This window comes from Thermobia domestica, chromosome 12, assembly GCF_964235325.1.
Source record: "Thermobia domestica chromosome 12, izTheDome1.hap1.1, whole genome shotgun sequence".
NCBI classification, from domain to species: domain Eukaryota; kingdom Metazoa; phylum Arthropoda; class Insecta; order Zygentoma; family Lepismatidae; genus Thermobia; species Thermobia domestica.
This window is the reverse complement of record NC_137465.1, coordinates 3,060,909-3,087,728: the sequence shown is the minus strand read 5'-3', so window position 1 is coordinate 3,087,728 and position 26,820 is coordinate 3,060,909. Positions and strand designations below refer to the sequence as shown.

General features: G+C 37.0%; 1 protein-coding gene across 2 annotated transcripts in view; it reads left to right on the top strand.

Moving 5' to 3' along the window:
• RpL17 (ribosomal protein L17) overlaps nucleotides 1–23,825 on the top strand; it is a 38,318-nt gene extending 14,493 nt beyond the window's left edge. For both annotated transcript variants that reach the window (XM_081733392.1, XM_081733393.1), the window contains exons 2-5: nucleotides 6,812–6,900; nucleotides 10,871–11,005; nucleotides 16,859–17,054; nucleotides 23,626–23,825. In XM_081733392.1, coding sequence (XP_081589518.1) covers nucleotides 6,820–6,900; nucleotides 10,871–11,005; nucleotides 16,859–17,054; nucleotides 23,626–23,771 — 558 coding nt within the window. In that variant the 5' untranslated portion in view covers nucleotides 6,812–6,819 and the 3' untranslated portion in view covers nucleotides 23,772–23,825. The remainder of the gene's footprint in view (nucleotides 1–6,811; nucleotides 6,901–10,870; nucleotides 11,006–16,858; nucleotides 17,055–23,625) is intronic.
• The last annotated feature ends 2,995 nt before the right edge of the window (nucleotides 23,826–26,820 follow it).

Sequence of the window (26,820 nt, the reverse complement as noted above, 5' to 3'; positions counted from 1 at the left end):
GCAAGAGCCTGAGCAACAGGAAATTTGTTTGAGATATCCTCGGTACCGAAAACCAACATTAAACCCCAATAAATAAAGTCCAACACTTTGCATTACATTATACTTGAATAGCCAGAGCACATGTCTTTGAAGCATGGGGTTCCAGGTTTGAATCTTGGTGGGAGACCATTAAAAAGTTTCAACTCATAACGGTAGCTTACATTCCATCTTAAACCGTAGGTCGACATCTCGTACAGCTTTGATGTTGAAAGGGACGCTAGATTCCAAGCCAACCAACTATGCAATTTATATTTTGATATTTTAACAAATACTCTGGTTTAATCTGATAGTTTTCCTTTTCCCATGATCTTGCCTTATACTGAAATTCTAATCTCTACCAATCGCTGCTCTGTTGAGTGAGCTGTCGGCTCGACTCGATAGTGAATGAGCTGTAAGCCGACCCGCTCGAGCCGTTCAGAACCCTAAACCCGAGCCGAGCAGTTTTGAACTTGTTTGGCCGGCGCTCTCTAACTTGTAACGATTTTTGGTTCGAGCCCAAATACTTGCTCCTCCAGAAATCAGACCCAGAACCACGTGAATAATGCCTTCCCTCCTAGACTTCACGACTACCGAAGTCAACAGTCAACTCGCTTTTAGTATTTAGATACAAATCGCCTATCTTTCATGTATATACACGGTGTTGTAATAATAATAATAATAATAATAATAATAATAATAATAATAATAATTTGTAGTAGCAGTAAGTATCATTAATAATAATTATATTGTCAATGTAAAATATCTGAAGAAAGTATTTGAAACTACACACAACATTGGGCTCGATTTGGCTCGACTCGACTCAAATTCGAGTCGAGTTTAGAGCCGAGTTGGAGGAAATTTTTCGATCCGAGTTTTCGAGTCGAGCTCAAATATGTCTGTTTCGAGCCGAGTTGAGTTTCAATGAAAACTCGCTCGAACTCGCTCGTGCCCATTCTTAACTGTCTCTCGTTCACGGTTTTGTTTAGGACTCTCAAGTAAGGCTCGATCGATATGTTGTATCTCGGTCTAGTTTCGATTTACTAAAGTCTGTCTCGTCTCGAAATTTAAAGAGGAGAAACATGATACTTAGAGTAATCTCGGTCTCGGCATCACCATTAGAATATGTTACGTATGTTCAAGTTTAATTCTAGAACGCTTGGAGCAATTTCAACGAAGTTTGATACACATATGACATACAATCACAATAATATTGTAGGGCAAGATATCTCCGGTCTCCCTAGCGGTGGATAGAAGGGTGACGTATAAATAATCGAGAACTACCTACATTCATGTCGAATACACATTTTTAAAGAGTCGCTATACTTTGTTGAGAGTCCAGATGACATTTAAGCTCAAGTTTAGTCTAATAGAACAATAGATCTCCGTAGAACCTTATGCTAACTGTTAGAAATGAATAGAACTATTGAACCTACTAGAAATTTTGAAAACAAATAAATTGCACGTCAAATATACATTTCAAATATTTTGAATAAACTTTTATTCTTCCGTGTATACAGTTCAAAGACTAAACCATATTCGATTACCGATTAAAGAAAGAAAAAAAAACGAAAAAAAAATCATAATTTAACGTCAAACCATTAAGGTCTTTCGGCTGAAGGAGGTGAATGATTAATGAAAGTGAATGATGATGAAAAATTAAACTTTGTGCTCTCCTACTCTGAATCAAACCTGGAACCACGTACAACAAAGGAAATACGCGCTAGTCACTACACTAGCAGAGAAAATTGCTTATTGCACTCTTTCGAGTACAAAGGCTATATGACACGGTGACCTTCAATTTAAGGTAGAACCATAAGCACCGCAATACGATCAAATTTCAAGGCTCTCCTCATCAGGACTCCAACCCAGGACACGGTGTAAGGAAGGCGCAAGTGCATGATTGTAAATATTTTGCCGTAATTTAAATGTGTTATACGAAGTATTCATATAGTTTTTGGCCAAGAAGAAGAAAAGAAAAGTTGTAAGCTGTTGTAGTTTTATTCATTGCTTATAGCATTGTTTCAAATTCTTTAGAAATAAATAAATAATAATAAAAATAAAAAACTTCCACTGAAATCTAGTTTCATACTATCCTTCGATATGGACAACAAACCCATGTGCAAAAATCCTGCTGCTCTGTAACAATAGATAGCAATTTCCAAGAATTGCCTCACTTCCCTCTATGCTCTGTACCTTCAACCATAAAATACAAGCATCATATGATCTCTGCATCTTTCGGAATGATGGGAGAATTTTGAAAACGCTACGTCTCATTCAGAGCTTACGAAGCAGAGATGGGTATTTTTGCTAACTCTCACTCACACTCACCTACCAAAATCTTCCTTTTCAATGCTGCACATGGAATGCGTTTCTTATGTTCTTGTCTCTGAAGCAAATGAGTCCACGTAAGCGCGAAGCGAGTGCGGGCTCGCGATCACACTCACTTCTCTCAACTGTGATCGCGCTCACTTGGGCTCGCGATCACACTCACTTCTCTCAACTCTGATCGCGCTCACTTGGGCTCGCGATCACACTCACTTCTCTCAACTGTGATCGCGCTCACTTGGGCTCGCGCTCAGTAATCTTAACTGCACTCGCGCTCGGTCGCACTCGCGCTCACTAATCGTAACTGGGCTCGCGCTCACTCGCGCTCGCGCTCAGTTTTCCCACCAGAGCTCGCGCTCACTTTTTTCAACTGGGCTCGCGCTCACTCGGGCTCACGCTCACTAATCTCAAGTGGGCTCGCGCTCACTCGGGCTCGCGCTCACTTTTTTCAACTAGGCTCGCGCTCACTCGGGCTCGCGCTCACTAATCTCAAGTGGGCTCGCGCTCACTCGGGCTCGCGCTCACTTCTTTCAACTGGGCTCGCGCTCACTTGGGCTCGCGCTCACTTTTTTCAACTGGGATCGCGCTCACTCGGGCTCACGCTCACTAATCTCAAGTGGGCTCGCGCTCACTCGGGCTCGCACTCACTTTTTTCAACTGGGCTCGCGCTCGCTTGGGCTCGCGCTCAATTATTGAGCGCGAGCCCGGTTGAGTGCGAGTGCCGAGCTCACGAGCGCCGGGCTCGCGAGTTTGGACACCTATGTCGCTGACACGCCTAATCCCTACAGATGTGCTTCGGTATTGGTCCCTTTGCAGCGCTCCCTCCATGACTGTTAGCATTTTCACTTCTTGCGGATACCTAACACAAGTTGGTTTATTTTTTTGTACATGTTTTTTTTATAGCATAAATACGTCCGTAAGCATATCAGTGTGCGCACATATTATCTATCTGTATGCTTATATTTGTAAAATAATTACCGGTGCAGTTAGCTGTCCCTGTTGGTAGGACACGGATTCGGATTCCACTGTAAACTATAGGTCCACGTCTCATATAGCCTTTGTGTTGAAAGGGATGCTAAACTCAAATCTTACCAACCAACAAGAGAATCTAATATAGGAAAGATCCGTTTAGTGAAGTTCTTGACTTTTTGTTTGATTTAATAGAATAATTTACGATTGGTTTTGTGTTCTGGTGTTGCTCACTGAACCCTTCAAGTAGTATGGTCCAAACGTTTTTCTTCCCTCTAGAACAAATATCGGATCGAGTTCGTTGGTTGATATTTTAAGCCAGATTGCATGGAAGTAGTTCGGTGATGTTGGTGTGTTAATATTATATTAAAATTAATGATAATGCTATTGTTATTTAGTCTTTATGTTGGGGGATTAGAGGTCTTGCTCTCCACAATATGTAAACGATTTAGCAGTTTTATATTGTTTTATCTTTATCAGTGTCTACTATTTCACTTACTCCTATTTTGTGGGAATGTTTGTTGTTGTGATAAAGGTTTTGTGTTGTTTATTCATTGTCTTATATTTCCGTCACTACACAGAGAATGTTTATATCCATGATAATACGTACGGTACTTCGAAATGGTATGTTTTGTCTTGGCTAGGAATGAGTTGTTAGCACATTTCTGTGATCTATGGTGTTAACCTTTGTGATTGGTTGGCAAAAACCATGTTTTGTTTAAACCAGGTTTATTTGGTTTAAATAATTTGCTCTATATATTCATATTATATATGGACAGAAATAAGTTTGTTTCGCTTTGATGTTATTATGCAACAGCCGGGTTATGCTGGAAGGGGTCACATAAGCTTAAAGCGGAATAGAAACTGCTCGAATACATCCGAGAGAAATCGTCCTCCATTTGAACTCGGAACCAGGACTAATTGGCCACAAATGCTATACGTCGGGCGATTCACTCACGAAGGAATCCTGATAAAAATACGTTGTACTAATCTTTAAATGCTTCTTAATATAACTGTCAAGAGTCATTTCAGTAGGACAAAAATATAAACAGTTGCACAAGTGAAACCATTATACAGAATTACATATGGACAATTTCAAAGTACTACGAAGTACAGAAGAACTAATTAAGTTCAAGTTAGTTAACAACGACTTTTATTGGTCCAAATTAAAGAAAAACAACGACTTAATTTGCATATCAGTAAGAAAAGTGAATAAAGATACGTATTATTTGAGTCCACTTTGGCTGAGATTCATTTATACATAAATAGATACCAAAGATACTTCTCATTTTACTAAATGCCTCTCGTGGGGTCTGTATGACCCCCCCCCCCCCGAACACACACAAAAAGTACGGCATTTCGATGTATTTTATCAATAGTAAACATTGAAACGAAACAATATTTAGAAGTTTTCTTTGATTGCAATTACATAACAATAATAATAACTACAAAAAAATTCACAAAACAAACATTTATAAACTTATATTAAAAAGTTGCTTTTGTAGTATAATCTTTTCGGTAATGAATGGGGAATTTAGGTCTGAATATAATACGAATAATATACGGGAGTGAAACGTGATAACCCACAAATGTGTGTTCATCAAGATTTTACAAACGCTTACACTTTTACGAACATTTTTCGTTTCTTGGTTTAAACCAGCCAACCCTGTTGGTTGGTATTGTAATGTTTGTGAGAGCTACTCAGTCACGGATTACGGTAATTTGGTTTTCTTTCAGTATTTGTCTGAGGTGGATGTTATAATATTGCGAGTCATTTTTTAACAGTGTGCATGAGCTGCAGTTTGTTGTTTGAATATTGAAATAGCAGTATTTTAATTGAATTTTTGGAAGGAGATCGATGAAAATGAAACTAGGAGGATTACGCCATGGCTGTAGTACAACTTTCTGCATTACATTACTTGGAAAGAAGAAGTCTTTTATTTCGTTAGTTTCTGCTTTTAATTTTGGAGTTTTTTTTAGAAATATAATAAAATCATCATTGCTTTAGTGTTCACATAAACCTTTGAAATTGTATTTATTTTAATGGAATACCAACTAAACGAACTTTACTCCAAATATCAAATCCGCTTAAACACGTATTTTATTATTGTAAATAAAAAGTTTAAATACCATATTTCATGTCCGTATAACAGTATTGATCCAAAAATGAATGTATAGAAGTTTGCTGTAAAATGTTACCGAATTCATTGGTATAGTGACTGAAAGAAGTATCACATGTTCTGCTGGATGTTGGTTGTGGCCACCTTCTACATTCCTTAGGTGTGATCAAATATGGAAGTTAGTTAGTATATTTCATTACAGAGAGGACAATAATGAATGCAAAAGATTAAAGATTATTCCCGTATTAGTATTGCCCTTCTCACTGATCTAATAACTAACACGGGGTCCCAGAGCACAAAAAAATTCTGGTGGGAGAGCACAAAAAAATTCAATTTCACTCACTCTATAATCATGCGTCTAGCATAAAGGGCATAACACAGGACATTGCACTAAAATTTTGTTTCTTTTCGTATTATACACTAAATGTTTTTGCTATAGTCACGCCTAAAAATGTTGAATGGTAAATGGTGGCTAATGTATAACGCATATGTCTGGTGCGTCCGATCTCAGTTCTAGTCAAGTGGGCTTTGTGCTGGACAAACATCGTGTGAGTGGATTTCCTCGGGTTCTTCCACTTTCTTCATTCTACCATTTCATTCATTCTCATCATCACAATCTTCTTTAGTCGACATGGCGTAAATGTGCGACGGTAAAACTCAAATATTTCGTTCCATTTTTTCCTCGTATTAGCATATGTAGTAAAGTTCGGTAATGAAATAAGCTTTAGTGTGATCTTACACGCTCCAGCTGCGTATCGATATGTAGGACCAGTTTAAAAGGGTGTAGTAGAGTAAGATTGGGTTAGGGCAGTTTAGACTCCTTTCTCGTGTATGTGTGCTTCAGGATACCAACTGGAGCAGGTTTTCTGAAGGTTTGTCGTGGAAGATTTTTAAAATTATATTTGTAGTTGTTGCCCCTAGTTTTAATAATCTGTTTGCCTACAGGGATAAACATTTAAAAGAAAAAATCTATTTAAAAAACAAAAGTAATTGTTTTTTAAATATTGAATATGCATCCTTCAGTAGTCAGAAAGACATGTTACTATAGCATCAAGAGACTTTAAAAAATAACCATAAACTTGTACACACCTGTTCGTAATCTGTTCAAGACCAGTGTATTATCTTTAATTCGCTAGTAGAATTAGCATTACTGTGTAATATGATGTGATTTGTAGCAAAGAAACAAAATTTGTTACGTTTATTTTTCTATATACCGTCAAACTGAACGGATAATGTGAGCTTTTTTTTTCCTCTTGTTCTGTGTGTATAACTGTGTTCGAGCATTTTATCATGTTTCTTATAGCTTTTGTATGATGTGTACGAAGCTATTCTCAGTTTAGTCCATTGTTACTAAAACTGTTAAATTTTTTCTTTATCAGGATAAACGATGGGTCGTTATTCACATGAACCAGATAATGCCACAAAATCGTGTAAGGCACGAGGATCCAACCTTCGTGTCCATTTTAAGGTAAGAGATTAAAATATTACATTGCGCTTATTCTTTAGTAAATGAAAAAATTAAATTACCCATAGAACTGTATTTTTTAGTAATTTTGTTTTTCATTGCTTTATTTAAAAGAAGTGCGTTCTATAAAGTGATATACTTTGCATACTTTCTTAATTGTTGCTAATGTTTGACTTTGTAAGAGAATAGCATGATTAAAATCGGGTTTGATATTCAGGGATCATTTTCCGTGTAGTGGAATTATTCGGATAATTTCTTTAAGTAAGATTTACAGGTTAATGTTTGTATTTTTATGTAAGGTATCTTTGCACAAACGTATTTTTATGTTCATTATTCGTTAAGTTTGATGCAGTTGTGTAGGGTTTTTCAAAATTTACTCTTCCAACTCATATGAATTACGTATACAAATAGCAGTGATTCTTATAAAAGATGAAAAAAATGGGATATGGACGTCAAGAGACTTTTGAAAAGTTATGACTTGAAAGTTGAAAGCCACGTAGCACTCAAGTGGAGCTAAGCTAACTATCCAAACACATAAGGGCAATCTCATGTCAGATCAACACAATTTTCAAACAAATCCTGCCTTACCTATCCAGATTTTCATACAGTTCTTGTAACCACTGAAAAATGACAAAACCTGAGATTTCAACTTATGTGGATTCCGATTTTAAAATTACAGACACCCAGAGTTCTCAAAGTTTATCAAAAAGTTCCTGAGTGACATTTATCGATTGACATTTGCGGTAGACTTAAAGGAACTAGAACTTCGGTTAAGGTGTCACCTTAAAGCTTATGAAAAGTGCATTTAGATGGTATAGACACTTTTTTTTTTTTTTTTCAAAAATTTCAAAATATTGAATTTGTTTTTCTTAAAAAAAAAAAAAAAAAAAAAAATTCTGGTATCCCTGAAGTTGTATTTTGGGATAATTTGTTTCCACTTCCCAACATGGAGTGGATAATCGCTTTAATTGAAGTTCTTATTATAATATTATGGAAATCATAATTTTGTGGTTCGGAATGAGGTGCAATGCTGTTACTGAACTGGCGAACAAATCACTGTTCATCAATTTTAAGATCAGTGACGACGATAGAGGGATCAAGAGGCAGGCACTCCGAGATGACTACGTCTCCCCCATATATATATATATATATATATATATATATTATTGCTATGTAGGTGAAATAATATAAATCTGTCCTTTTCAGTATACAGAGGAATAGCTGCCTCCCAAATATTCTCTTTGCTCCTCTCCCCTCCAGGGAATTAAGGCTGGGGTCGTCACTGTAATATATATAGCATGTCAGTTGTGTTGTACTTTTGGAGTGTCTCCAACATTGCAGTTCTTCCAGCAGAAACTTGTTCTTGAGAAACCAGTTTGCACCGAGGAAAGTATACTACTATTCTGATGATCTAGTCCTCAGTCAAGAACTACAAGAGCTTTTAAACTTTGTTTACATAATGCTGATTTTGGCCTTGTAATGGGATTATTGGCACAGTGAAGAGGTTGGCAGACGAAACAAGTCTGCAGCATCCATATGACGGTATAATTCTTTACCCCATCAGTTTTTTGACTGGACAGCGTCAAACTTTATTGGATTGTACTTTAAATTTGTCAGTCAAGTAGAATTCGCCGAGTCAGAAACATTCTTACAAGATCGCTTTAAGAAAACACAATCAATTCCTGGAACACACAAATTTCACTCGTTCATTCCTGCAACTTCGAATACTCACAAACTTTTTGCCGAAGTGTTTTCATATTGCCAGATTCGTTGAAACAGAGGCACCAAATTCGATTACAAACTGGCAATGGCTGCCATATGTTTTGAGGAAAGATGAAAGAAAGTGGCATTTCTCTATTCAACTGGTTCATGTCCACTCTTTGCATATCCTTTTAAGCTATTAAGTTTATTATTATTATTGAATAACAACCTCTGTTATTTTGAAATATGTTCTTGAAATCTTAATCGGATTACTTTTCTGGTATGGTGTGAGCAATAAACCCTGTTACAATCAACAATATTGAATTTATGGAGTGTTAAATATCCTGAAGTTCTCAGGAAATGTTGCGTTTTAAGCAGAATGGAACTTCTGGTGCTTAGATTATCAGTTTCGGAACTAGTACCGTGGTTATTTTTTATAGTAATACCCTTGCATTTCTGGTAATGTTTATCATTGTTAATCGAACAAATTGGCCACAGGTTGTCTGGGATTCCTGTAAGAAACTTATTTCTTATTGTCAGTTCCGGATTTCCTCTAAACGGAGATGAACATAACTGTTTTTTATCCTTCCGCTAAAAATATGATTAGCGATGCATCATTCTTACATAGGGAGGAGCAAACTATACACATGTATTTTGACAATCCTGTATCGTGCGGAGTACTTGCAGCAGGGAAAAAATCTCCAAAGAAAATATCTTTGAATTTCGTTAGTTAGCATAACTTAGCACGCGATGCTTTTCACTACTACGTAAAGATTTTGCTTATGTTTTACCACAACACTCGCGGAACCAGGGTTGTCAGCCATTTTTTCGAAGTAAAAGAACACACACACAGACAGTTCAAATGGTGCTGTAATCACTACACATATTTAATACTCTATTATTACATTAAAGATTCCCGATTCAGTATTATTACGTATTATAATTGTCATTTATAGTAAGTCGTAGTTTTATATGCTTATTTCATAGCAAAAGTAACACAAGGTAACCAAAAAAGTTCTTGGTGTTTTTGATGTCCCATTAATCATACGCTCATAGAGAGGAAACTAAATGGCGCACCTTCCTGCCAGGCGATCGGAAGTTACTCTGACCATCGACCTTCAGTAATACAAGTACTTTGTGCACACACAGCGGTCATAGCTCGTCTAGTGTCGAAGAGCTTGTTTGAGTATTTGCTGTATGACTTTAAAGTAGGCCTGTCAGCTGCCTCGTTGCCACATATGCCAAACGTTCAGGGAAAATCCTGTGTACGAACGCACTGCCAGGCATTGGTTCCAGAAATTCCGTTCAGGAGGTGTGAGCTTTCCGGTGAACCTCGCAGAAACGTCACATATGTTAGATGACGAGGCCCTGAAAGCAACCATCGAGGACAGTGGTCTGACGTGTGATGAACTTTCAGAAAGGTTCCATGTTTCCGCTGAAACAGATTGCACCTGAATGGGATAGAGAAGTCATTTAAGTTAAGTAGTGGACACCTCATACATTGTCGGCAGCCAACAAGGAACGACTAGTGAGAACCTGTTTGTCCTTGCTCACTCTGCACTTGAACACACCTATCTTTGACCGCTTGCTCACTGATGACGAAAAGTGGGTGCTGTGTGACACTCCCAAGCATACCACATATTGCTTATCATCATGTGACTGTTCCTCATGCCTCAAGACCACCGCTGCATGCACGAAAGGATATGCTGTTTGTATGTGGAATTGTCGGTAAGTGGTGCATTACGAGCTCCTTCCACCTCAACAGACCTTCATTGCGGCAGGAGCCAGCATTGGTGAATCACAAGATTAGAGAATGCTTAACCACATGTGGCAAAGAGGATCCGTAAAAAACTTCAGAGACACATATTCACAGGACATTGCGCCAAGATTACCACCTATTTCATTCTCTCCACAACCACCTCCGTGGGGATCCCTCACAAATGATGAAGACTGCGGAACGAACTCATGAACTGCATCCATGACCGCCTAGTCTTATCAACAAGATATTGCTCAGCTGCAGGAACATTGCCAAAGGTGTTTGATTCTGATGGTAATTAAAAGTTGTGAACTATTTTGTGAAGTACAAGTGATGGTAGGCCAACAAGTCAGCGTGGTTTCGTTGCACGTGGCTTTATTTATAACAGTTTAGAGATACGGTCGAATTGGTGGTAGTTACTGTAGTAAGTGATAGTAATAAAAGTGATCAGGATTTGAATCATTCTAGCTGAGTAACTTTTCGTATGTAACCTTTAATTTTTTTTATTTATTTCAGAATACAAGGGAAACTGCGCAAGCAATCAAGAAAATGCCTCTTCGCCGAGCCATGCGATACTTAAAGAATGTTATAGCCCATAAAGAATGTGTACCATTTCGGCGTTTTAATGGAGGTGTTGGTAGATGTGCACAGGTAAGTAAACCTCCCCAGAACTTCCTTCTTAGTAATGCGAGTGTAATTACTTCTGGAAGCACTAAGCCTCGGACAAAAGTCAGTAGTAGTTCGGAATCGGACCCCATCTTATATTCTGGATGGCGGGGACACGGTGGTGCAGTGGTAGAGCACTTTCCCTGTTCGATCTCCGGCCAAGCAAGTTTGTGACGGACAGTACCCGTCCGTGGATTTTCTCAGGGTACTTCTGTTTCCTCCCACAATTTCATTCCACCATTCATTTGCTTTAATCATCCGTGTTCCTTAGCCTAAAGGGCACAATCGTAGATGTTAAGCTGAAACATTTTTTTATATTCAGGATTCTTAAAAGAAAATTTTTCGAAAGCTTCAGATTTTCCTTAGTGAACGGTATGACGGTATATCTACTGATTGAAGATATAGGTATATATTTATAAGAAACGTGACTTGTTTCTCGATTTTGACTCTCTAAATTGTAATTTCCAATTACGTGGAAATTTTCATCAACAGTTTTTGCTGCATCGGTTCCTTTGTATTTTCAGTTGTGGTCTTTAGCTTTCCTGTAAAATACAATTTAACTCAAAGTATTTTGTAAAGTTTCTTAATTCTAGCCTATTGACTGTCACTAATTTTAGCAGTCCACTCGCTATTATGTGAAAGAACTACTTGTTGCAATTGATGGTTATTTATGGAATTCCGTAAATTATCCTTTATTCGGTGCTTCTCTGAAGTTTTTCCGATGATGCAGCATAAACCGTTTCTGAAGATCTTCGCATAGATTGAAAATTTCAATTAGAAGAAAAAATCGTAATAGAAGGTAAATCACGTTTCTTAGAACGAGGAAACCTTGCACAAGAAACTACCTATATTAATTTAAGCCGTTTGAAGAGACTTCTATCAATAAACTTTAAAAGCATTTGCTTTCGTCTTCTATCATATAATATAAGGGTTGGCAAAAACTATGTTTTTTTGTTTTGTTTTGTTTGTTTAATTTTATATATATATATAATTTGCTCTGTATTTATATTACATATGAACAGAAATAAGTGTTTCGCCGTGGTGTTATTATGCAACAACGGGATTATGCAGAAGATCTCTCATAAGCTTAAAGCGAAATTCAGACCGCTTCTCAGCTTACATCCATCCGAGAGAAATTGTTCTCCATTTGGACTCGAAACCGGGAGTAATTGGCGACAAATGCTATGAGTCTGCCGACTCACTCACGAAGGACTTTTGATAAAAATACGTTGCACGGAGCTTTACATACTTGTTAATATAATTGTCAAGAGTCATTTCAGAAGGACAAAAAGATAAACAGTTGCACAGTTGAACCATTATACAGAATTATATATAAATCGGGAAACTCCTGCCTTAGCCATTGAGAAAATCCTATTATTGGTTTAAATGTAAAGGAATAACGAAAAAATCCCGTTATTGCTTGACATGTAAAATTTGTATCATAATCAGTACGCTAAAAAACAGGCATTAAATTGCAAATTTAGTATGTAGATATCATTCAATTAAATTAAAACAAAGTCCAATCCAAGCTAATGTTGGAAGCTACATAGGCAGTCGGTAAATTTTGCCAATTTGTAGCAATATATTTAAGCAACCTTGGCTTCAAAAAAATAACTGGCATTCAGGCATACAATTTGGTTTCGTTTCGTGTGTTTAGGTTTAACATCCTTATGTAATACCAAAGTAAGAAGACTACTTTCGCTTATTCACATCTGAATCGCTACTTGGTTTACACTTGAAAAAAGGGTTGTGATTCGACCGAGAATTGAACATGGGACGCCTTGATTAAAAGGTGAAAAGGAGATAAAACTAATGCAGATGGTTTGATATTTGGAAACGTTACCATTAAGTTGATACGATTTAAAGCATTTTTCGTGTTTTTTTTTTTTTTTTTTTTTTTTTTTTTTAACCATCCAACCTTGTATTATATATTGCTCAGATAATGTTAAATATTAAATTTTCACTAATATCTGTCAGCATTGTCAACGGGTAAGAAAAAGGGTTTGCCCAAGTGGGCCCAGCCCGAAAAAATCGCCGGAATTTTGGGTTGGACCCACCTGAAAACAAAAAACACTTTAAAACCCACCTGTTTTTTTGAGCTTTTTGTTAGTATATTATTGGTACAGTCTGCAGCAAAAAGCCTGCAACATGAGCATCTTAGTTTATTGTGAAACGACGAAGTCTTTTGCTCTGAAATAAGTGTGCAGGGGAAAATGCCGAGATTTCTCCTGCGTGATTCGTGCCACTTGGACGTTATGTTGATTCCCTGGGCTGTTACGCGTAGTTTCACAATAAACTTACATGCTCATGTTGCAGGTTTTTTTCTGCGGACTGTACAACTAAGGTGATTATATTGAAAATGATTTTTACCAGATTTTGGACTTTCCTTGGGCGAATTAGATGTTTTCATGTTAAAGTATACAACAACATTCAACGTTAGACCTATATAAAGTTTTGAATGCACTGAATGGATAAAAAAGCTTACCTTAGCTTGAGATAATTATAGCACAAATTAATGTATGGTTTGTGTTTATAGCCTACAGGATGCAGTTTTCGGACTTTTAAGTTGAAATTTTGAGGGTAGAGGCAAGAGACATTCTAAATTTGCTGTATAGATTTTATCAGTGATCCAATGTAAAATTTCAGAATGGCGGCCATCTTTTCAAAACAGTAGTGAACAGAAAATTGTTGCAAGTCTCGACAATGACAATCTTGAAATATAAATCACATTTTAACACTTCTACCCCAAAGACATTGAAATATTTTGAAAAAAAAAAAAACGAAAATACCCATATGGGCTCAAGTGGGTTGGGTTTTATCAAAAATACCCGGGTTTTTTCAAACCCTGGTAAGAAAAGGTTTTAATAGGGTATATGAGAATGAGGTAAATTCAAGTATAACAATGCTGACCGCCATCAGCGAAAATTCTACGTTTAACATTTTTGGACAATATATATGATACGATACTGTCAGTTTACTGATAAATGCTATAGATGCATCTTAATTATAAAATTAAGAGCGTACCTGTGTATCCCTGTAATCTTCTTTTAGTTTTGTTAATATTTCGACCCGCGCCAGTCATGTTCGCAGCTATTTGATACATTTTGGAGGTTGGAACTTTTATATTATCGTCATTGCTTATGTAAATCTTGTGAAGCAAATGAACCTCTAATTTCCGGACTTCAGTAGATTGCGTTAACCTTATTCACCTTAACACTTCATTTGCAGTTATTATCGACCCACTAACACATGGATAAAAATGCATTTTCTAGTAATGGTTTAGGTATCAAATATTATTTCTTGATGTTCAGTTTTGTCATTATGCACATCGGTTTCTATGTATTCTTTCTTACAGGAATAAATGAGATATAAATATTTACAACTACGTACAAATTACTTTTCTGATTTGAGATTCTTTTCTTTTCAAAAACTTGACCATAAAAAAGGTTCAGACGACATTCAACACTGTGTGTACACTGTATAGCCACATCAAGATTTTGTCAACTCTAAACTGTGATAAGTTTTGGAATCTGTAGTGTTTTTTGAAATATCCGTGAATTAATTCTGTGATGCTCTGTACATTGAAAAATAATAACTTAAAATAAATTTGTATTTTGCTTTTGATTTGATATTACCCACTCCTATGATCAAAATTTCCACTACCTATGTTCAATTTATGGTGTTTTTTGTCCTAATAACTAAAATGATTCGAAAACATTGCTTTCAGGTATGTTACAAGATCTACAGGAGATAAAATTGAAAAAGTGGAACTTCCGTATGCTTTTTTTTTTTCTTCAAAAGAAACCGTAGACTACTCAGATAGTGAAAACTTTGATCATAAATAAAATTGAATATCATCAAATCAAAAGAAAAATACAAATTTACTATTTTAAGTTTTTATCTTCAATGTACAGAGCTTCACATGTTTCCTTCAAGAATTAAAAAATAAAATAAAAAATCTACAAGTTTCAACTTACTACAGTTTGGAGTTGACAGAATCTTCATCTCACCAGTGGAAGATGTTGAATGTCGTCTTAACATTTTTGCAGTCAAGGTTTTGAATAGAAGAAAATATTAAATACGAAAATGAATTCTGGTATTAAATTTGTACATAGTTGTAAATATTTATATCTGATTTGTTACTGTAACTAAGTATACGTAGAAACCAGTGTGCATGATAGCTTAGTAATAAACATCAAGAAATAACATTTGATACCAAAACCTCCACTAGAAAGAGAAGTTCTTATTCGTGTGTTGATAGGTCGATAATTATAAACATAGTGTTAAGCTGAATAAAGTTAAACTAATCTAGTAAAGTCCTGGAATTAGGAGTTTGTTTTCTTCAGGATTTACATAAGCAATGATGATGATATAAAGTTCCCATCCTGTAAAAAGTAACAAGTGGTTGCAAACATGATTCCAGCGCGAGTCGATATATTAACATAAACTTAAAAAAAAAAAAAAAAAAAAAAAAAAAAAAAAAAAAAAAAAGTGCAAATGTAAGCTTGTAATTTTACGATACCGCCGAGTTTCTTAAACATCTATATATTTTAAAAGTCTTGAGCTATAACATCCTTTCTAAGTACATTTTGATTTATAGACTTGCAATAAAAAATGTAAAATGGGTTTTCTTTTAAAATGTAACTTTTCTCAGCTTATTGCATATCTATTAAGGGCCAGTAGGCTCAAAAGAGTAATGGGGGTAACAAGAAAATTGTATAAAGTAGCACCTGCGTAGTGTGGCGAGGGGTATTATTTTTCAGTTACATTTCGGAGACTCCACTATTTGCTTCCTTGTATGGCTTATTTTTGGAACCGCTGCTTAATCAAGTGTTTTTGAGTAGCACAAACTGTTTCGGGAGGAAAGAGAGTAAGTTGAAGATGAGCAACGGTCAGAGAGAGCTTGTACCGCCTGGTCAGACTGTGAATACTTCATTCTATGTTGGAAGTACTTGAAAGACTTAGAAAACAAGTCGCCGAGCCTTTGCTGTAGAAAACAAGTCGCCGAGCCTTTGCTGTCATGGACTTCCTGACCAAACATGGCATCACACAGCTTCCCCAGCCACTTTACAGTCTAGATGTTGCTCCTGCAAACTACTTCCTCTTCCCCCGACTGTAAACTGTCATGAAAGGATGGCACCACGGCTCTGTCCAGGCCATTCAAGAGGTCGTAACGATGGAGCTGAAGAGCATTCCAGTTTCTGTGTTCCAGGGAGCCTTCAGTGATTGACAGAGTCACTCGAAATGCTGTGTTGATGCAAAAGGGGCATATTATGAAAACTACGGTCATACCTGTATATTTGCATGAAATTCATTCCCAGTTGTACTAATCATATCGAAGAAATGTATCGGGTTATTATTCTCCAATTTGGTGATAGATCTGATGTTATGGTGAATTTTGTTCAATTTTTCAAGATTAAATTAAATTTGAATTAAGCGTTCTTTCAGCAACGAGGCTACATGAGGTGAACCTACAACCTAACATGGGATGCGAACAACATGCTTCCTTGAATCGAACCCAGATGTCCCACGCAAACCACATAGCCACAAAGAAGCTCTTTTAATTCCATGAGTAGGATATCCAAGACTCCCCCCTGTAGATAAATAGGATCATCACCGTACCTATAATTTACGTATTTGAATTCTTCCCTGCTCCATATTTCACTATTTTAAGATTTTTTTTCCATTAATGACGATATGCTTTTAGGAAATTATAATGTGTTATGAATTTCCAAGTGTTTATTGGTAAATTAAGTTTTTCGAGTACTAAAGTATAATTTTCATTTAATACATGCTTCTGTTATTCAATACAAAAATTCTTTCTCTTCTTGATTGAAGGCTAAGCAATGGGGAACAACGCAAGGACGTTGGCCGAAGAAATCTGCAGACTTCTTACTGCAACTGTTAAAAAACGCTGAATCCAATGCTGACTACAAAGGTTTAGATGTAGATCGCTTGGTTATAGACCATATTCAAGTGAATAGGGCCCCCTGTCTACGAAGAAGAACGTACAGAGCTCACGGACGAATTAACCGTAAGTACTAGTTACTTGTCGCTGACAAATTACAATATATGCAATAAATTATAATAGACAATTAAGATAGAGAGAGATGGAAGATATGAAGTAATTTTTCCTTGAATTTCGAGTAGCCATACTAATCTACGAGGTCCGTTCGGAAAGTAACCTCCGATTGGTTTAAAAAAAAAAAAAGTAAATAAGGGTAATTTATTATATAGATCTGAAAACTACTACTTTGCTTTATTTTTCAGTATAGTTTCCATAAACATTCAAGCACTTATCATATCTGTGCACTAACGTAGAAATTCCATCAGTAAAAAAATCTCACGCCTGTGACCGCATCTTTCAGCTGCTTCTCATCACAAAAGCACTGAGATCATATAACAGTCCTGGAAATTTGTGGAAATTCATCAGAAAGCTCCAAGATTGTCAAAGGTCGATTTTTACGAACTTCTCCATGAATTTTCTGAACGAGTTCATCAATGACCACTGATGGCCTGCCACTCCTCTCTTCGTCATGAATGCTTGTTCGTCCACTTTTAAATGAACGAACACATTCACGAACAACTCCTTCACTCATCACACTTGGTCCATACACGGTACAAAGTTGGATAAATATCTGCTGCCGAATATTGTTTTGCCATAAGAAAACGTATAACAGCTCGCACTTGACGGAATTTTCTATTGCAGCACACATTTTGAGACGCTACAAAAGTGGAATTAGTGATTAGAACCTTCACTCTACCGTGCACGTCTGTGAAACATGGTAGCGCTGCCCCCACTATTTCACGCACAGTGACCAATCGGAGGTTACTTTCCGAACGCGCCTCGTAAGAATTGGATCAAATATCAGCAGGATCGTTTTCTGATATTTGAATCAGTAGTGTACTCGCTTTGGTGGTTTGATTCAGCTCGTGTTCTTTTCCATGAAAATCTTGACCACATGGTATGCGTTTTGATAACTATAATATAACATTAAAACAAAACTTTTTTGGTAGGTGTAAATACAAGTACTCGGAATATCATAATTTTTAAGTGTTGCAAATTTTAACAGTTTTTGCCGTATCTCCAGAATCGTTTGTGATCTAAAATTGTTGTAAACGGCATTATGATCTTCACATCTACTGAAAACCATCTATTCAGTTGGATTAGTTACTTATCAAAGTAGTTTTTCAAAATAAATATTTTGAAAAAAGTCGAATTTTTAGTGTCTTGTAACTTTTTTGTATTTCGAAATTCGTCATATCATCATCATAGTGTTAGGCATTAAAGTGCTTCGGTTATGTATTGTCTTTAACTCATTTGCAATATTACTGCTGTGGAATCCACCGAACTTTGAATCTTTGTGATACTGTAGCGTCCGTAGTTTACAACACTGAATAATAAATGTAACGTTGTAAGTTCTCGTTTAACATGCAAATTTAAAATATCTAATAACTTGGCGTAGTGCCATTTTAAAGAACACAACGTTGTTGGCTGGGCAACAATGTCCCTCTGATACTTGCATGGTACAAAATTTCAGTTTCTTATGTGTGTCCCGCATTGTAAAACAACCTAAGGAATTCGGAGGTTTGACTCAGTACACAAGAGGTAGTAATGGTCTCAATATGGCCTCCTTTCAACATGTTATACAGAATGCTTAAGAATATACTGTATTCACTTTGATACGTGTAAACCATCCCAAGCGGCCAGATAAATATCGTTTTGGCCAGGGAGTCAATCTACAGATGCTGGATGTCTGGGGCATAGTATTCCCATTGCTGCAGCTCTTGAAGTAGCTGGAGTCCGGCTGCTAGTTAGGTGCTTTTCCACTTTCCACACATGTTCAATGGGGCACGTTCAGAGACTTACTAGGTTCCAAAATGTGTAGATTAAAGAGAGCGCCCAGGCATTGTAGGGATTCGTGTGATTAGTGGAAGATAGGGGTCGTGCAAAGTGTCCGGGTAAAGTCAGAAGATGGAATTAACGATGTTATAAATGTACGGCAGACTTTCCTGAATAAATGACAAAGGTGAACGGGATATGAAAGGTATTGCTCGCCATACCAGAATCCTTGTGTGGCAACAGCGAACATATACTATATTTTCCTCATCTGCACGTCTGTCACTCTGTCCGAGACAAAAAAAAAAAAAAAAAATGCTTGATTCGAGAGAGCGCAGTGGTACATTGCTCACATGTGGCATGTAGGGTCTGTGGTTGGAACCCAGCCCCAATCAAGAACTTTGTGGTGGGCAAATAGCATGAGTGTAAGTTTTCTCGGGGTTCTTGTTTCCTCTGTTTCGTAATTCGCCATTATCATCTACCGTAGCCTCGGTGCATAATCGTGGTACATTAAAAAAAAATGAATACCACCGATCGCGTGAACGTAGAATGCCTCCTCAACAGTCGATTGTTGTGTTCCTGAGTGTCATGGTGGCTGTAATTGCACTGGCAGTCGGTTCTTCTATTTAGGTATTCTGCACCCCACAGGGGTTCTGTTGAGAATCCCCTGTCTTCCATCGAACACCACCGATGGACCATTCAGCCAGTGACTCAGGCGAGTGCCATACTTTTCTAAGCCTCAGTGTGCAGTGAACTGGAAGTCAGTAAATTGGAGAGTTACTGAAGTTTTCCTCACATTGCAGTCACTGTAATCCACACAAAACCCTACTCCTCGTATTGACCGACGACCTTCAGTCTACGAGTAACGTGTCTATAGATTGTTGTGCGAATGTATACAATTGGTATGAATCGGAAACTATATTGAGTCAGATCATGTAATCAATTACCACCTTCAGATCAATTCCAGGAATCACAGAAAATCCCGTAGTTTTCTTACGGCATAACGAATGTATATTCATAACGTTTCCTCATTCGATGAAATGTGAAAACATCAGGTAGTCTTAAAAGTATTGAGCCTTTTGTACACGAGAGGGTGTTAGTGTCCCAAGTTACAACGGGTTAGGTTGCTAACATCATTTGATAGCTGACAGTTGAAGCTAGTAGATGTACAAAGAAGTGTCATTTTTATAATCAGACATAGTAATCAAAAGGAACAGCCGAAAGATGATTCAGTTGTGTTGCTTCTGAGACTTTAGATGTCCAAGCAAAGCAAAAGTAGATGATGATCTGGCAAAAGTGGAACAAGATCGGCATGTAGGCCATCATGACATTGCCAATGACCTAAACATCCATCGCCACACAGAGCTAAACAATTTGGAGAAAGCTGGCTATTCTGACTCAAAAACATTTACTTGATCGACTCAATTGAAACGTGAGAGATTCGCGGCATTTCTAAAGCGGCTAATCACAAGTGATGAAAAATGAATAACGTGCAACAACAATGTACGTAAAAGATTGTGGTCGAAACGATAAGCAATTCCACAACCTGGCAAACCCTATACCAGTGTTGGGTAAGTTACTTGTAAAAATGTAACGCGTTACAAGTTACTTTACTTTCTCTTAAAATGTAACGCGTTACTTGCCCCCAAAAAGTAACTGTTACTTTACTTCGAAAGTAACGCGTTACTACCGCGTTACTTTTAGGTCCGAAACTTTAAAAATGTGAAAAAAAAAATTATGACTTCAATTTCGCGTACTAATATTACTACCGCTACTACTACTACTACTACTACTACTACTACTACTACTACTACTACTACTATTATTATTATTATTATTATTATTATTATTATTATTATTATTATTATTATTATTATTATTATTATTATTATTATTATTGCACGTTATGAATCGCTTTATGTAAACGCACGGACAAATTTTTACTTGATATATGAACATTTTCATATAATGTAAGTAACATTGATAAAATGCCATTCTGCGTTACTCGTAGGGATAGACACGAGTGAGTTCGAGCGAATTTTCTTTGACACTCGATTCGACTAGAAACAGACATATCTGAGCTCGACCCGAGAACTCGACTTGGAAAATTTCCTCCAACTCAACTCGAATTGGGGTCGAGTTTCGAGTCGACTCGAGCCAAATCCGGTGTGTAGTTTCGAGTACATTCTTCAAGTATAGTACATAGACAGTATAATTATTATCAATGACACTACTACTACTACAACTTATATTATTATTATCATTATTAATTATAACAACACTGTATATAAAAATGAAAGATAGGCGGTTTGTATTTGAATACTAAAAAACTAGTTGATTGCCATCCTCGGTAGTCGTAAAGTCTAGGAGTCAAGGACATTGTTCACGAACTTCTGAATTTGGTTTGAGGGTCTAGGTTGAGTATTCGGGCTCGAGCCAAACAATGTTAAAAGTTATAGGTCACTGCCCAAGTATCTTCAAAACTGCTAGGCCCCGGTTTAGAATTGTCAAGGACTCGAGCAGCTCGGCTCACAGCTCATTCACTATCGACCCGAACCGAGAAGTGAGCCGAGCCAACAGCTCACCCAACCGACTCGGCTACAGCCTTCGGCTCAGTTGAGCCGAACCGAGAAAATGGATCATCCCTACCAAGCCAGCTCGAGCCGATGGTTCACCCCAAGTGAGCCGGCTCAAGCCATTTTCTCAGTTGAGCCGAGCCGAGCTGCGCTTGTTATAAAAAATCTCTTGTGGTCTCGCTATCGAGACGAGACGAGATGCGAGCAGTGTCCCGTCTCGTGAGCAACACTAGAAGTATTCCATATTACTGTTTAGCTTACATTTCTCATGGCTTTCGTTTTCCAATGTAATCAGGACACGATTTCAAGACGACTTAAAACGAACGAGCCATTTATCAAACTCAACTGGACTCGAAACTCGACGCGAAAAACTGAATCGGCTCGGAACTCGACTTGAGGATATTACCCTTGATTTGACTCGAAACTCGAGTTGAATTCGAGTCGAGTCGAGTTTTAGCTTGACTTGTGCTTATCCCTATGCGTTAGAAAAAATAGTTGCTTATTAATATTTCTACTAAACTAATTATATAATAATAACAATGTTGTTATGTAAAATTAAAAATAAAGAATATAGAGAAACATTACACTACTCTATAATCAACTGGACTGTAGGGTAAGCAAACTGATCTGAAAGAACTCCAATATTATATACCATCAGCAAACTATTTTCTAGTAATAAAGTAGACCTGCTCATCAGAACACAGTTTATTCATATTAACCCCTTATTGTAAATCGTTAATTATGGCACCCTAGTTGTTGATAAATATTTTCTGCCGGGACACTTCAGACACTTTACTTTTAAATTCTGTCCACCATCATCCTCAGCTCTTAAGAAAAAAGTGTTCTTTCAAATGTTCGAACGGTAAAATATTTTCGTTCTCCATCTTTATAAAAACAACACCAATCAAAGTAAAATAGACTACCGGTATCATTTCACTCCTAGTCACTCACTGAATGTATTGATTTGGAGCTGTCAAAATCTACGACAAAATCTTCCAGGTGCTTGCAATCAGTACACGTGATTTTCCTAAGGCTGTCCTCATCTTCAAAAAACATCAAGTGGCACTACGAACTTATCTGTTTCTCTGTGTGTCTGTGACTGTCGGTCACTGACATACGTAGTTCATGCTCGATTGTTTCATTCTGAGAAATTCACTTACAGGAAAGAAACATTTGTTTCCGAAAAATAATATACATATATTATAGTTACTCATCCGAAATGTAACGCGAAAAAAGTAACGCAAACTAGGTACGTTACTTAAAAATTTGTAACGCGTTACCGTTACAGTTACTTTGGGAAAAATGTAACGCGTTACTAGGAAACGTTACTTAAAAAGTAACGCGTTACAAGTAACGCGTTACAAGTAACGCGTTACTTGCGTTACGTTACTTCCCAACACTGCCCTATACCGACACCCAAGAATGTTATGTTATGCGTTTGATATGGAATTGAAAAGAAATCGTGCATGACGAGCCGCTGCTCCCGGACAGAACGATAAATTGTACTGTCCACAATCAACACGAATACATCTAGCAATTCAAAAGAAATGTCCGGAATTGGTCAACGAAAACGGTGTCGTACACCACATTGACAATGCCAAACCTCATAAACCTTGAACAAGCCGCCAAACATGTAAAGAATCTTGGCTTGGAGGTTCTCATGCATCCACCGTATAACCCGGACTTGGTACCGTCAGACTGATTGTTTCAATCTCTGCAGTACTCTCAGAATGGTGGTAGGTCAATTTCAAGAGAATGTCAAAACTTTTTCTTTAACCAGAAGCCACAAAGTTCTATAGCGAAGGAAAGGATTATAGTGTTGCTGAAAAATGACAGGTTATCCAATAAAATGGAGCATATGTGGTTTAATATTGTTAGTAAGACTAAGCATTTATTTTCGATAGTGTCTGAATAAGGATATGCTAGCTATCCGAAACAGTTACAAATTATAATTTAAAATAAAGTGGGTTTTAAGCTTTGGTCAGTGTCTCTCTTGTTAAATTAATATTGTTATTAGCAAAAAAAAAAAAAAAAAAATCTTAATATTGACCTCCAAAGGCTCAAGTCTTTTTAAGACAGCCTGATATTTTAAATTTAGATTTCCATCCATTCGTATCTTTTTCATAGAAATATGGCCAAAGTGATAACATTTAATCCTAATTTAATTAGAATTGTTTTGATTTTTGCAGCGTACATGAGCAGCCCGTGTCACATTGAAGTGATTTTGACTGAGAAAGAGGAAGTGGTGGCGAAGGCTTCCGAGGAGGAGCCTGTTAAGAAGAAGGTCTCGAAGAAGAAGCTCGCAAGGCAAAAGGAGAAAATGATGAGGGACTAGGTTTTCACAAGGGAAATGTACGCCTTAAAATAAAAATGTACAGATATAATTAAATGTATTTCATTTTGTTCTATATACAGTTCACATATTCCTCTTGTTCTTTGATTAACTTTTAATATGGGTATGTTTGTATTACATAGTTCGTGGACAAATATTGTGTTCCATTCAGATGTAGAATGCATCATCGTTGGAGAAAGTGTTCTTCACCTTCCAGACAATAAAAACATTTAGTCATAATTAATAGTTAGATGCTCCCATATATTTAAATAGCACCTTTGATACTCGATATCGTGAGGCAATTAAAGAATCACTTGAATTAAGAAGCAGTAGACTTCGATCAAGAAAACCAGGATGGAGCTTCTGTTGTACTCACCAACGTCGTGGGCTAAACTCTTTCAGAGCTCAGGAAGTTGAGTTTAATATTTGTGTTATTATTTCACTTGATCCTACCAGTTCTTTTGACATGCGAGATTTCATACGTTTACTACGAATGTTTTGTACCTACTTAAATAGTTTCATTTTAGTTTAAAAAATACCCAGTGGTACCGTACCAAAGAAGTTAATAGTTAACTCATTACTACAGAAAGTTGTTCGCTTTATGTCCGACCATATTTGACGGGACTCACCTTAGGAGATACCGCGCCACCATCACCGATCATGTTGTGTTTGACCCCTAGTTTGTGGGCTATCACACGGCATAGCAGTTTCCATTGCAACAAGCTTCAGTGCAGGATAGGCTCCGGTTCCACTCCTCCCTGCAAGTTTCCATAGACCAAGGAGGATGCATGGGCGGCAATGTTTCAGCAGTCCAAATACGCAAAAATCCATTGGACTGGCATCTGGGCTTTTCACAGGAATGTCTTCAAACGGAATAACACGAATTCCTAATTCCTTTGTCATGTCCTGATAAAAACGTAGTATTATTCTGGCGGTATCACTCGAAGCCTTGTCCATATAAATCATCACCTGGTTCGCGTCCATTTCATACAATTGTGGGATGTCTGTCGGATATACAGCGAACAGCACTCTGTATATAACAATTATATACAGAACAGATTATAACAAAAGTAATAGAAAGTAAGTGATGGATACTAGTTTGACATTTGTCTAATTCGTATATTACATCGGCAGCGAATATTTTGAAGAATTACGAATACAACACATTTTATAATCAGCTCGTATAACAGGATGTCGATCGGTCACGAAATCACGATTTTATTTATTTGTACAAATATAAGTACAGACTGGGAAATTTTGTTGTATGAAATATCAAAATTCACCACCAAAAATGTTTATAGTCGGCTTTAGACGCTACCAAATCGCAAGCAAAGCATGCGTGCATGAAAATTCGCTCTTGAGAATGTTACGAAATTTTATCGTTTGGTAAAAAAAAAAAAAAAAAAAAAAAAAAAGTCTCGAAGTTTCATTTTGGAATGTTAGTAGACACCCTGTGCTATATTGATCTGGTCTTGTTTGTTCCAGTATATGCATTGAAACAAACTTTACACACTTCTTCTATCATGTAATTGGCTGTTTCCAAGATAATTTCCTTTAGGCAAACTTACTTTTGAGAGCTAGCTACGAGGCATCAGAATCTTCAAGGTTCGTCATTATTTCCACTCTTAAGTGCCTTGTCCCCCTAACAGTGTCGTCTGACCTTATTCACTCATGCAAACGAACACGACACATTTTATAAACAGCTCGATTGACGTGAGCGCATGTAATGGTGATTAAAGAAAATGAAACATAACCTGATTTGTGTGAGGTGTTGCAACATAGGGATCAGATGTAGTTGACAAAATGAACTTTGCGGAAGTGTTTCCGACTTTTGCATTAAAAGAATATATTACAGTAGTAACTCAACAGAAATTGTATGGTTTCAGGCCAAGCAGACCAAAGATCATGTCTTCCAATTTCAATATGGTAGCACTTCTGCTTTACTAAGAACGATTTGAATTTAGATCTAATTTAGAAACACTTGAAACAGCTCTCTCACAGATATATGGTTAGCACACCCGTCTACGTCTCATGTAATTCGATTCGATTCGACACCAAACTGAAAACAAGCTAGGCAGCCCGCAGTAGCTCAGAGGTAGAACATTCACCTCTGTTGCATGGAGTCCTTGGTTCGATCCCATCTCACGCAAAGTGAGCTTTGTGGTGGACAAACATCGTGTGCGTAGGTTTTGCCTGGATTCTTCCGTTTCCTCCCACTCTTAATTCCACAATTTCATTCATTTTTCATTATCACTGTCTCCTTTAGCCTAGCCGCCCTAATCGTGGGACGTAAAATTAAATTTCGTTTTTGAAAACAAGCCAGACTACTAAACGCGATTATCGATGTCAGTGTTAATACAAAACATTAATTTCACTATTTTCTCGAATAATATTAAATTTCTAATTTTACATCCTACGATTCTGCTCTTTACGGTAAAGGAAACTATGGTCAGTAAAAGTGAATTACTAAGTAGTAATAGATGGAATGAGAATGTGGGAGGAAGCAGGAGAACCTCGAGAAAATCCACTAACACAGTGTTATCCACCACGAACTTGTGTGGACGTGAATCGAACCAGGGACCCCTCGCACGAGAAGTGAGCGCTCTAACACTGAATAAAATAATAATGGTACCTTTTTCAATCTAGCTTGTATCAGAATGGAATTTGTGTCGCTTCGAAGCCATACTTTCCAACAAAGGACAAAAATTGTTAGGCTCGCTTAAATAACATTTTGAAACGCCGTTTTCACAAGCAGCACGAAATTAGTTAAATCCAAACAACTTGACTCGCTGTTTTTCAAGATCGTGTATTCAGTGCAAGACTCATTACGAGTATGTAAAGAGTTTAGAAGACGCATGTCAATTACTTCTTAGTTAACGAAATAAATTATATTTTCGTGTCAATTTCTTGCTTCATTTAGAAATGATCAATGAAAATAATTTAGAAAGATCTAATTGTTTTGAACTCTATTTTCATACCGTATCCCTGAGCAGACTGATAAATTTTATTTAAACGTTGGATATTTTATTTTCTACTAGTTTTATAAAAGCTT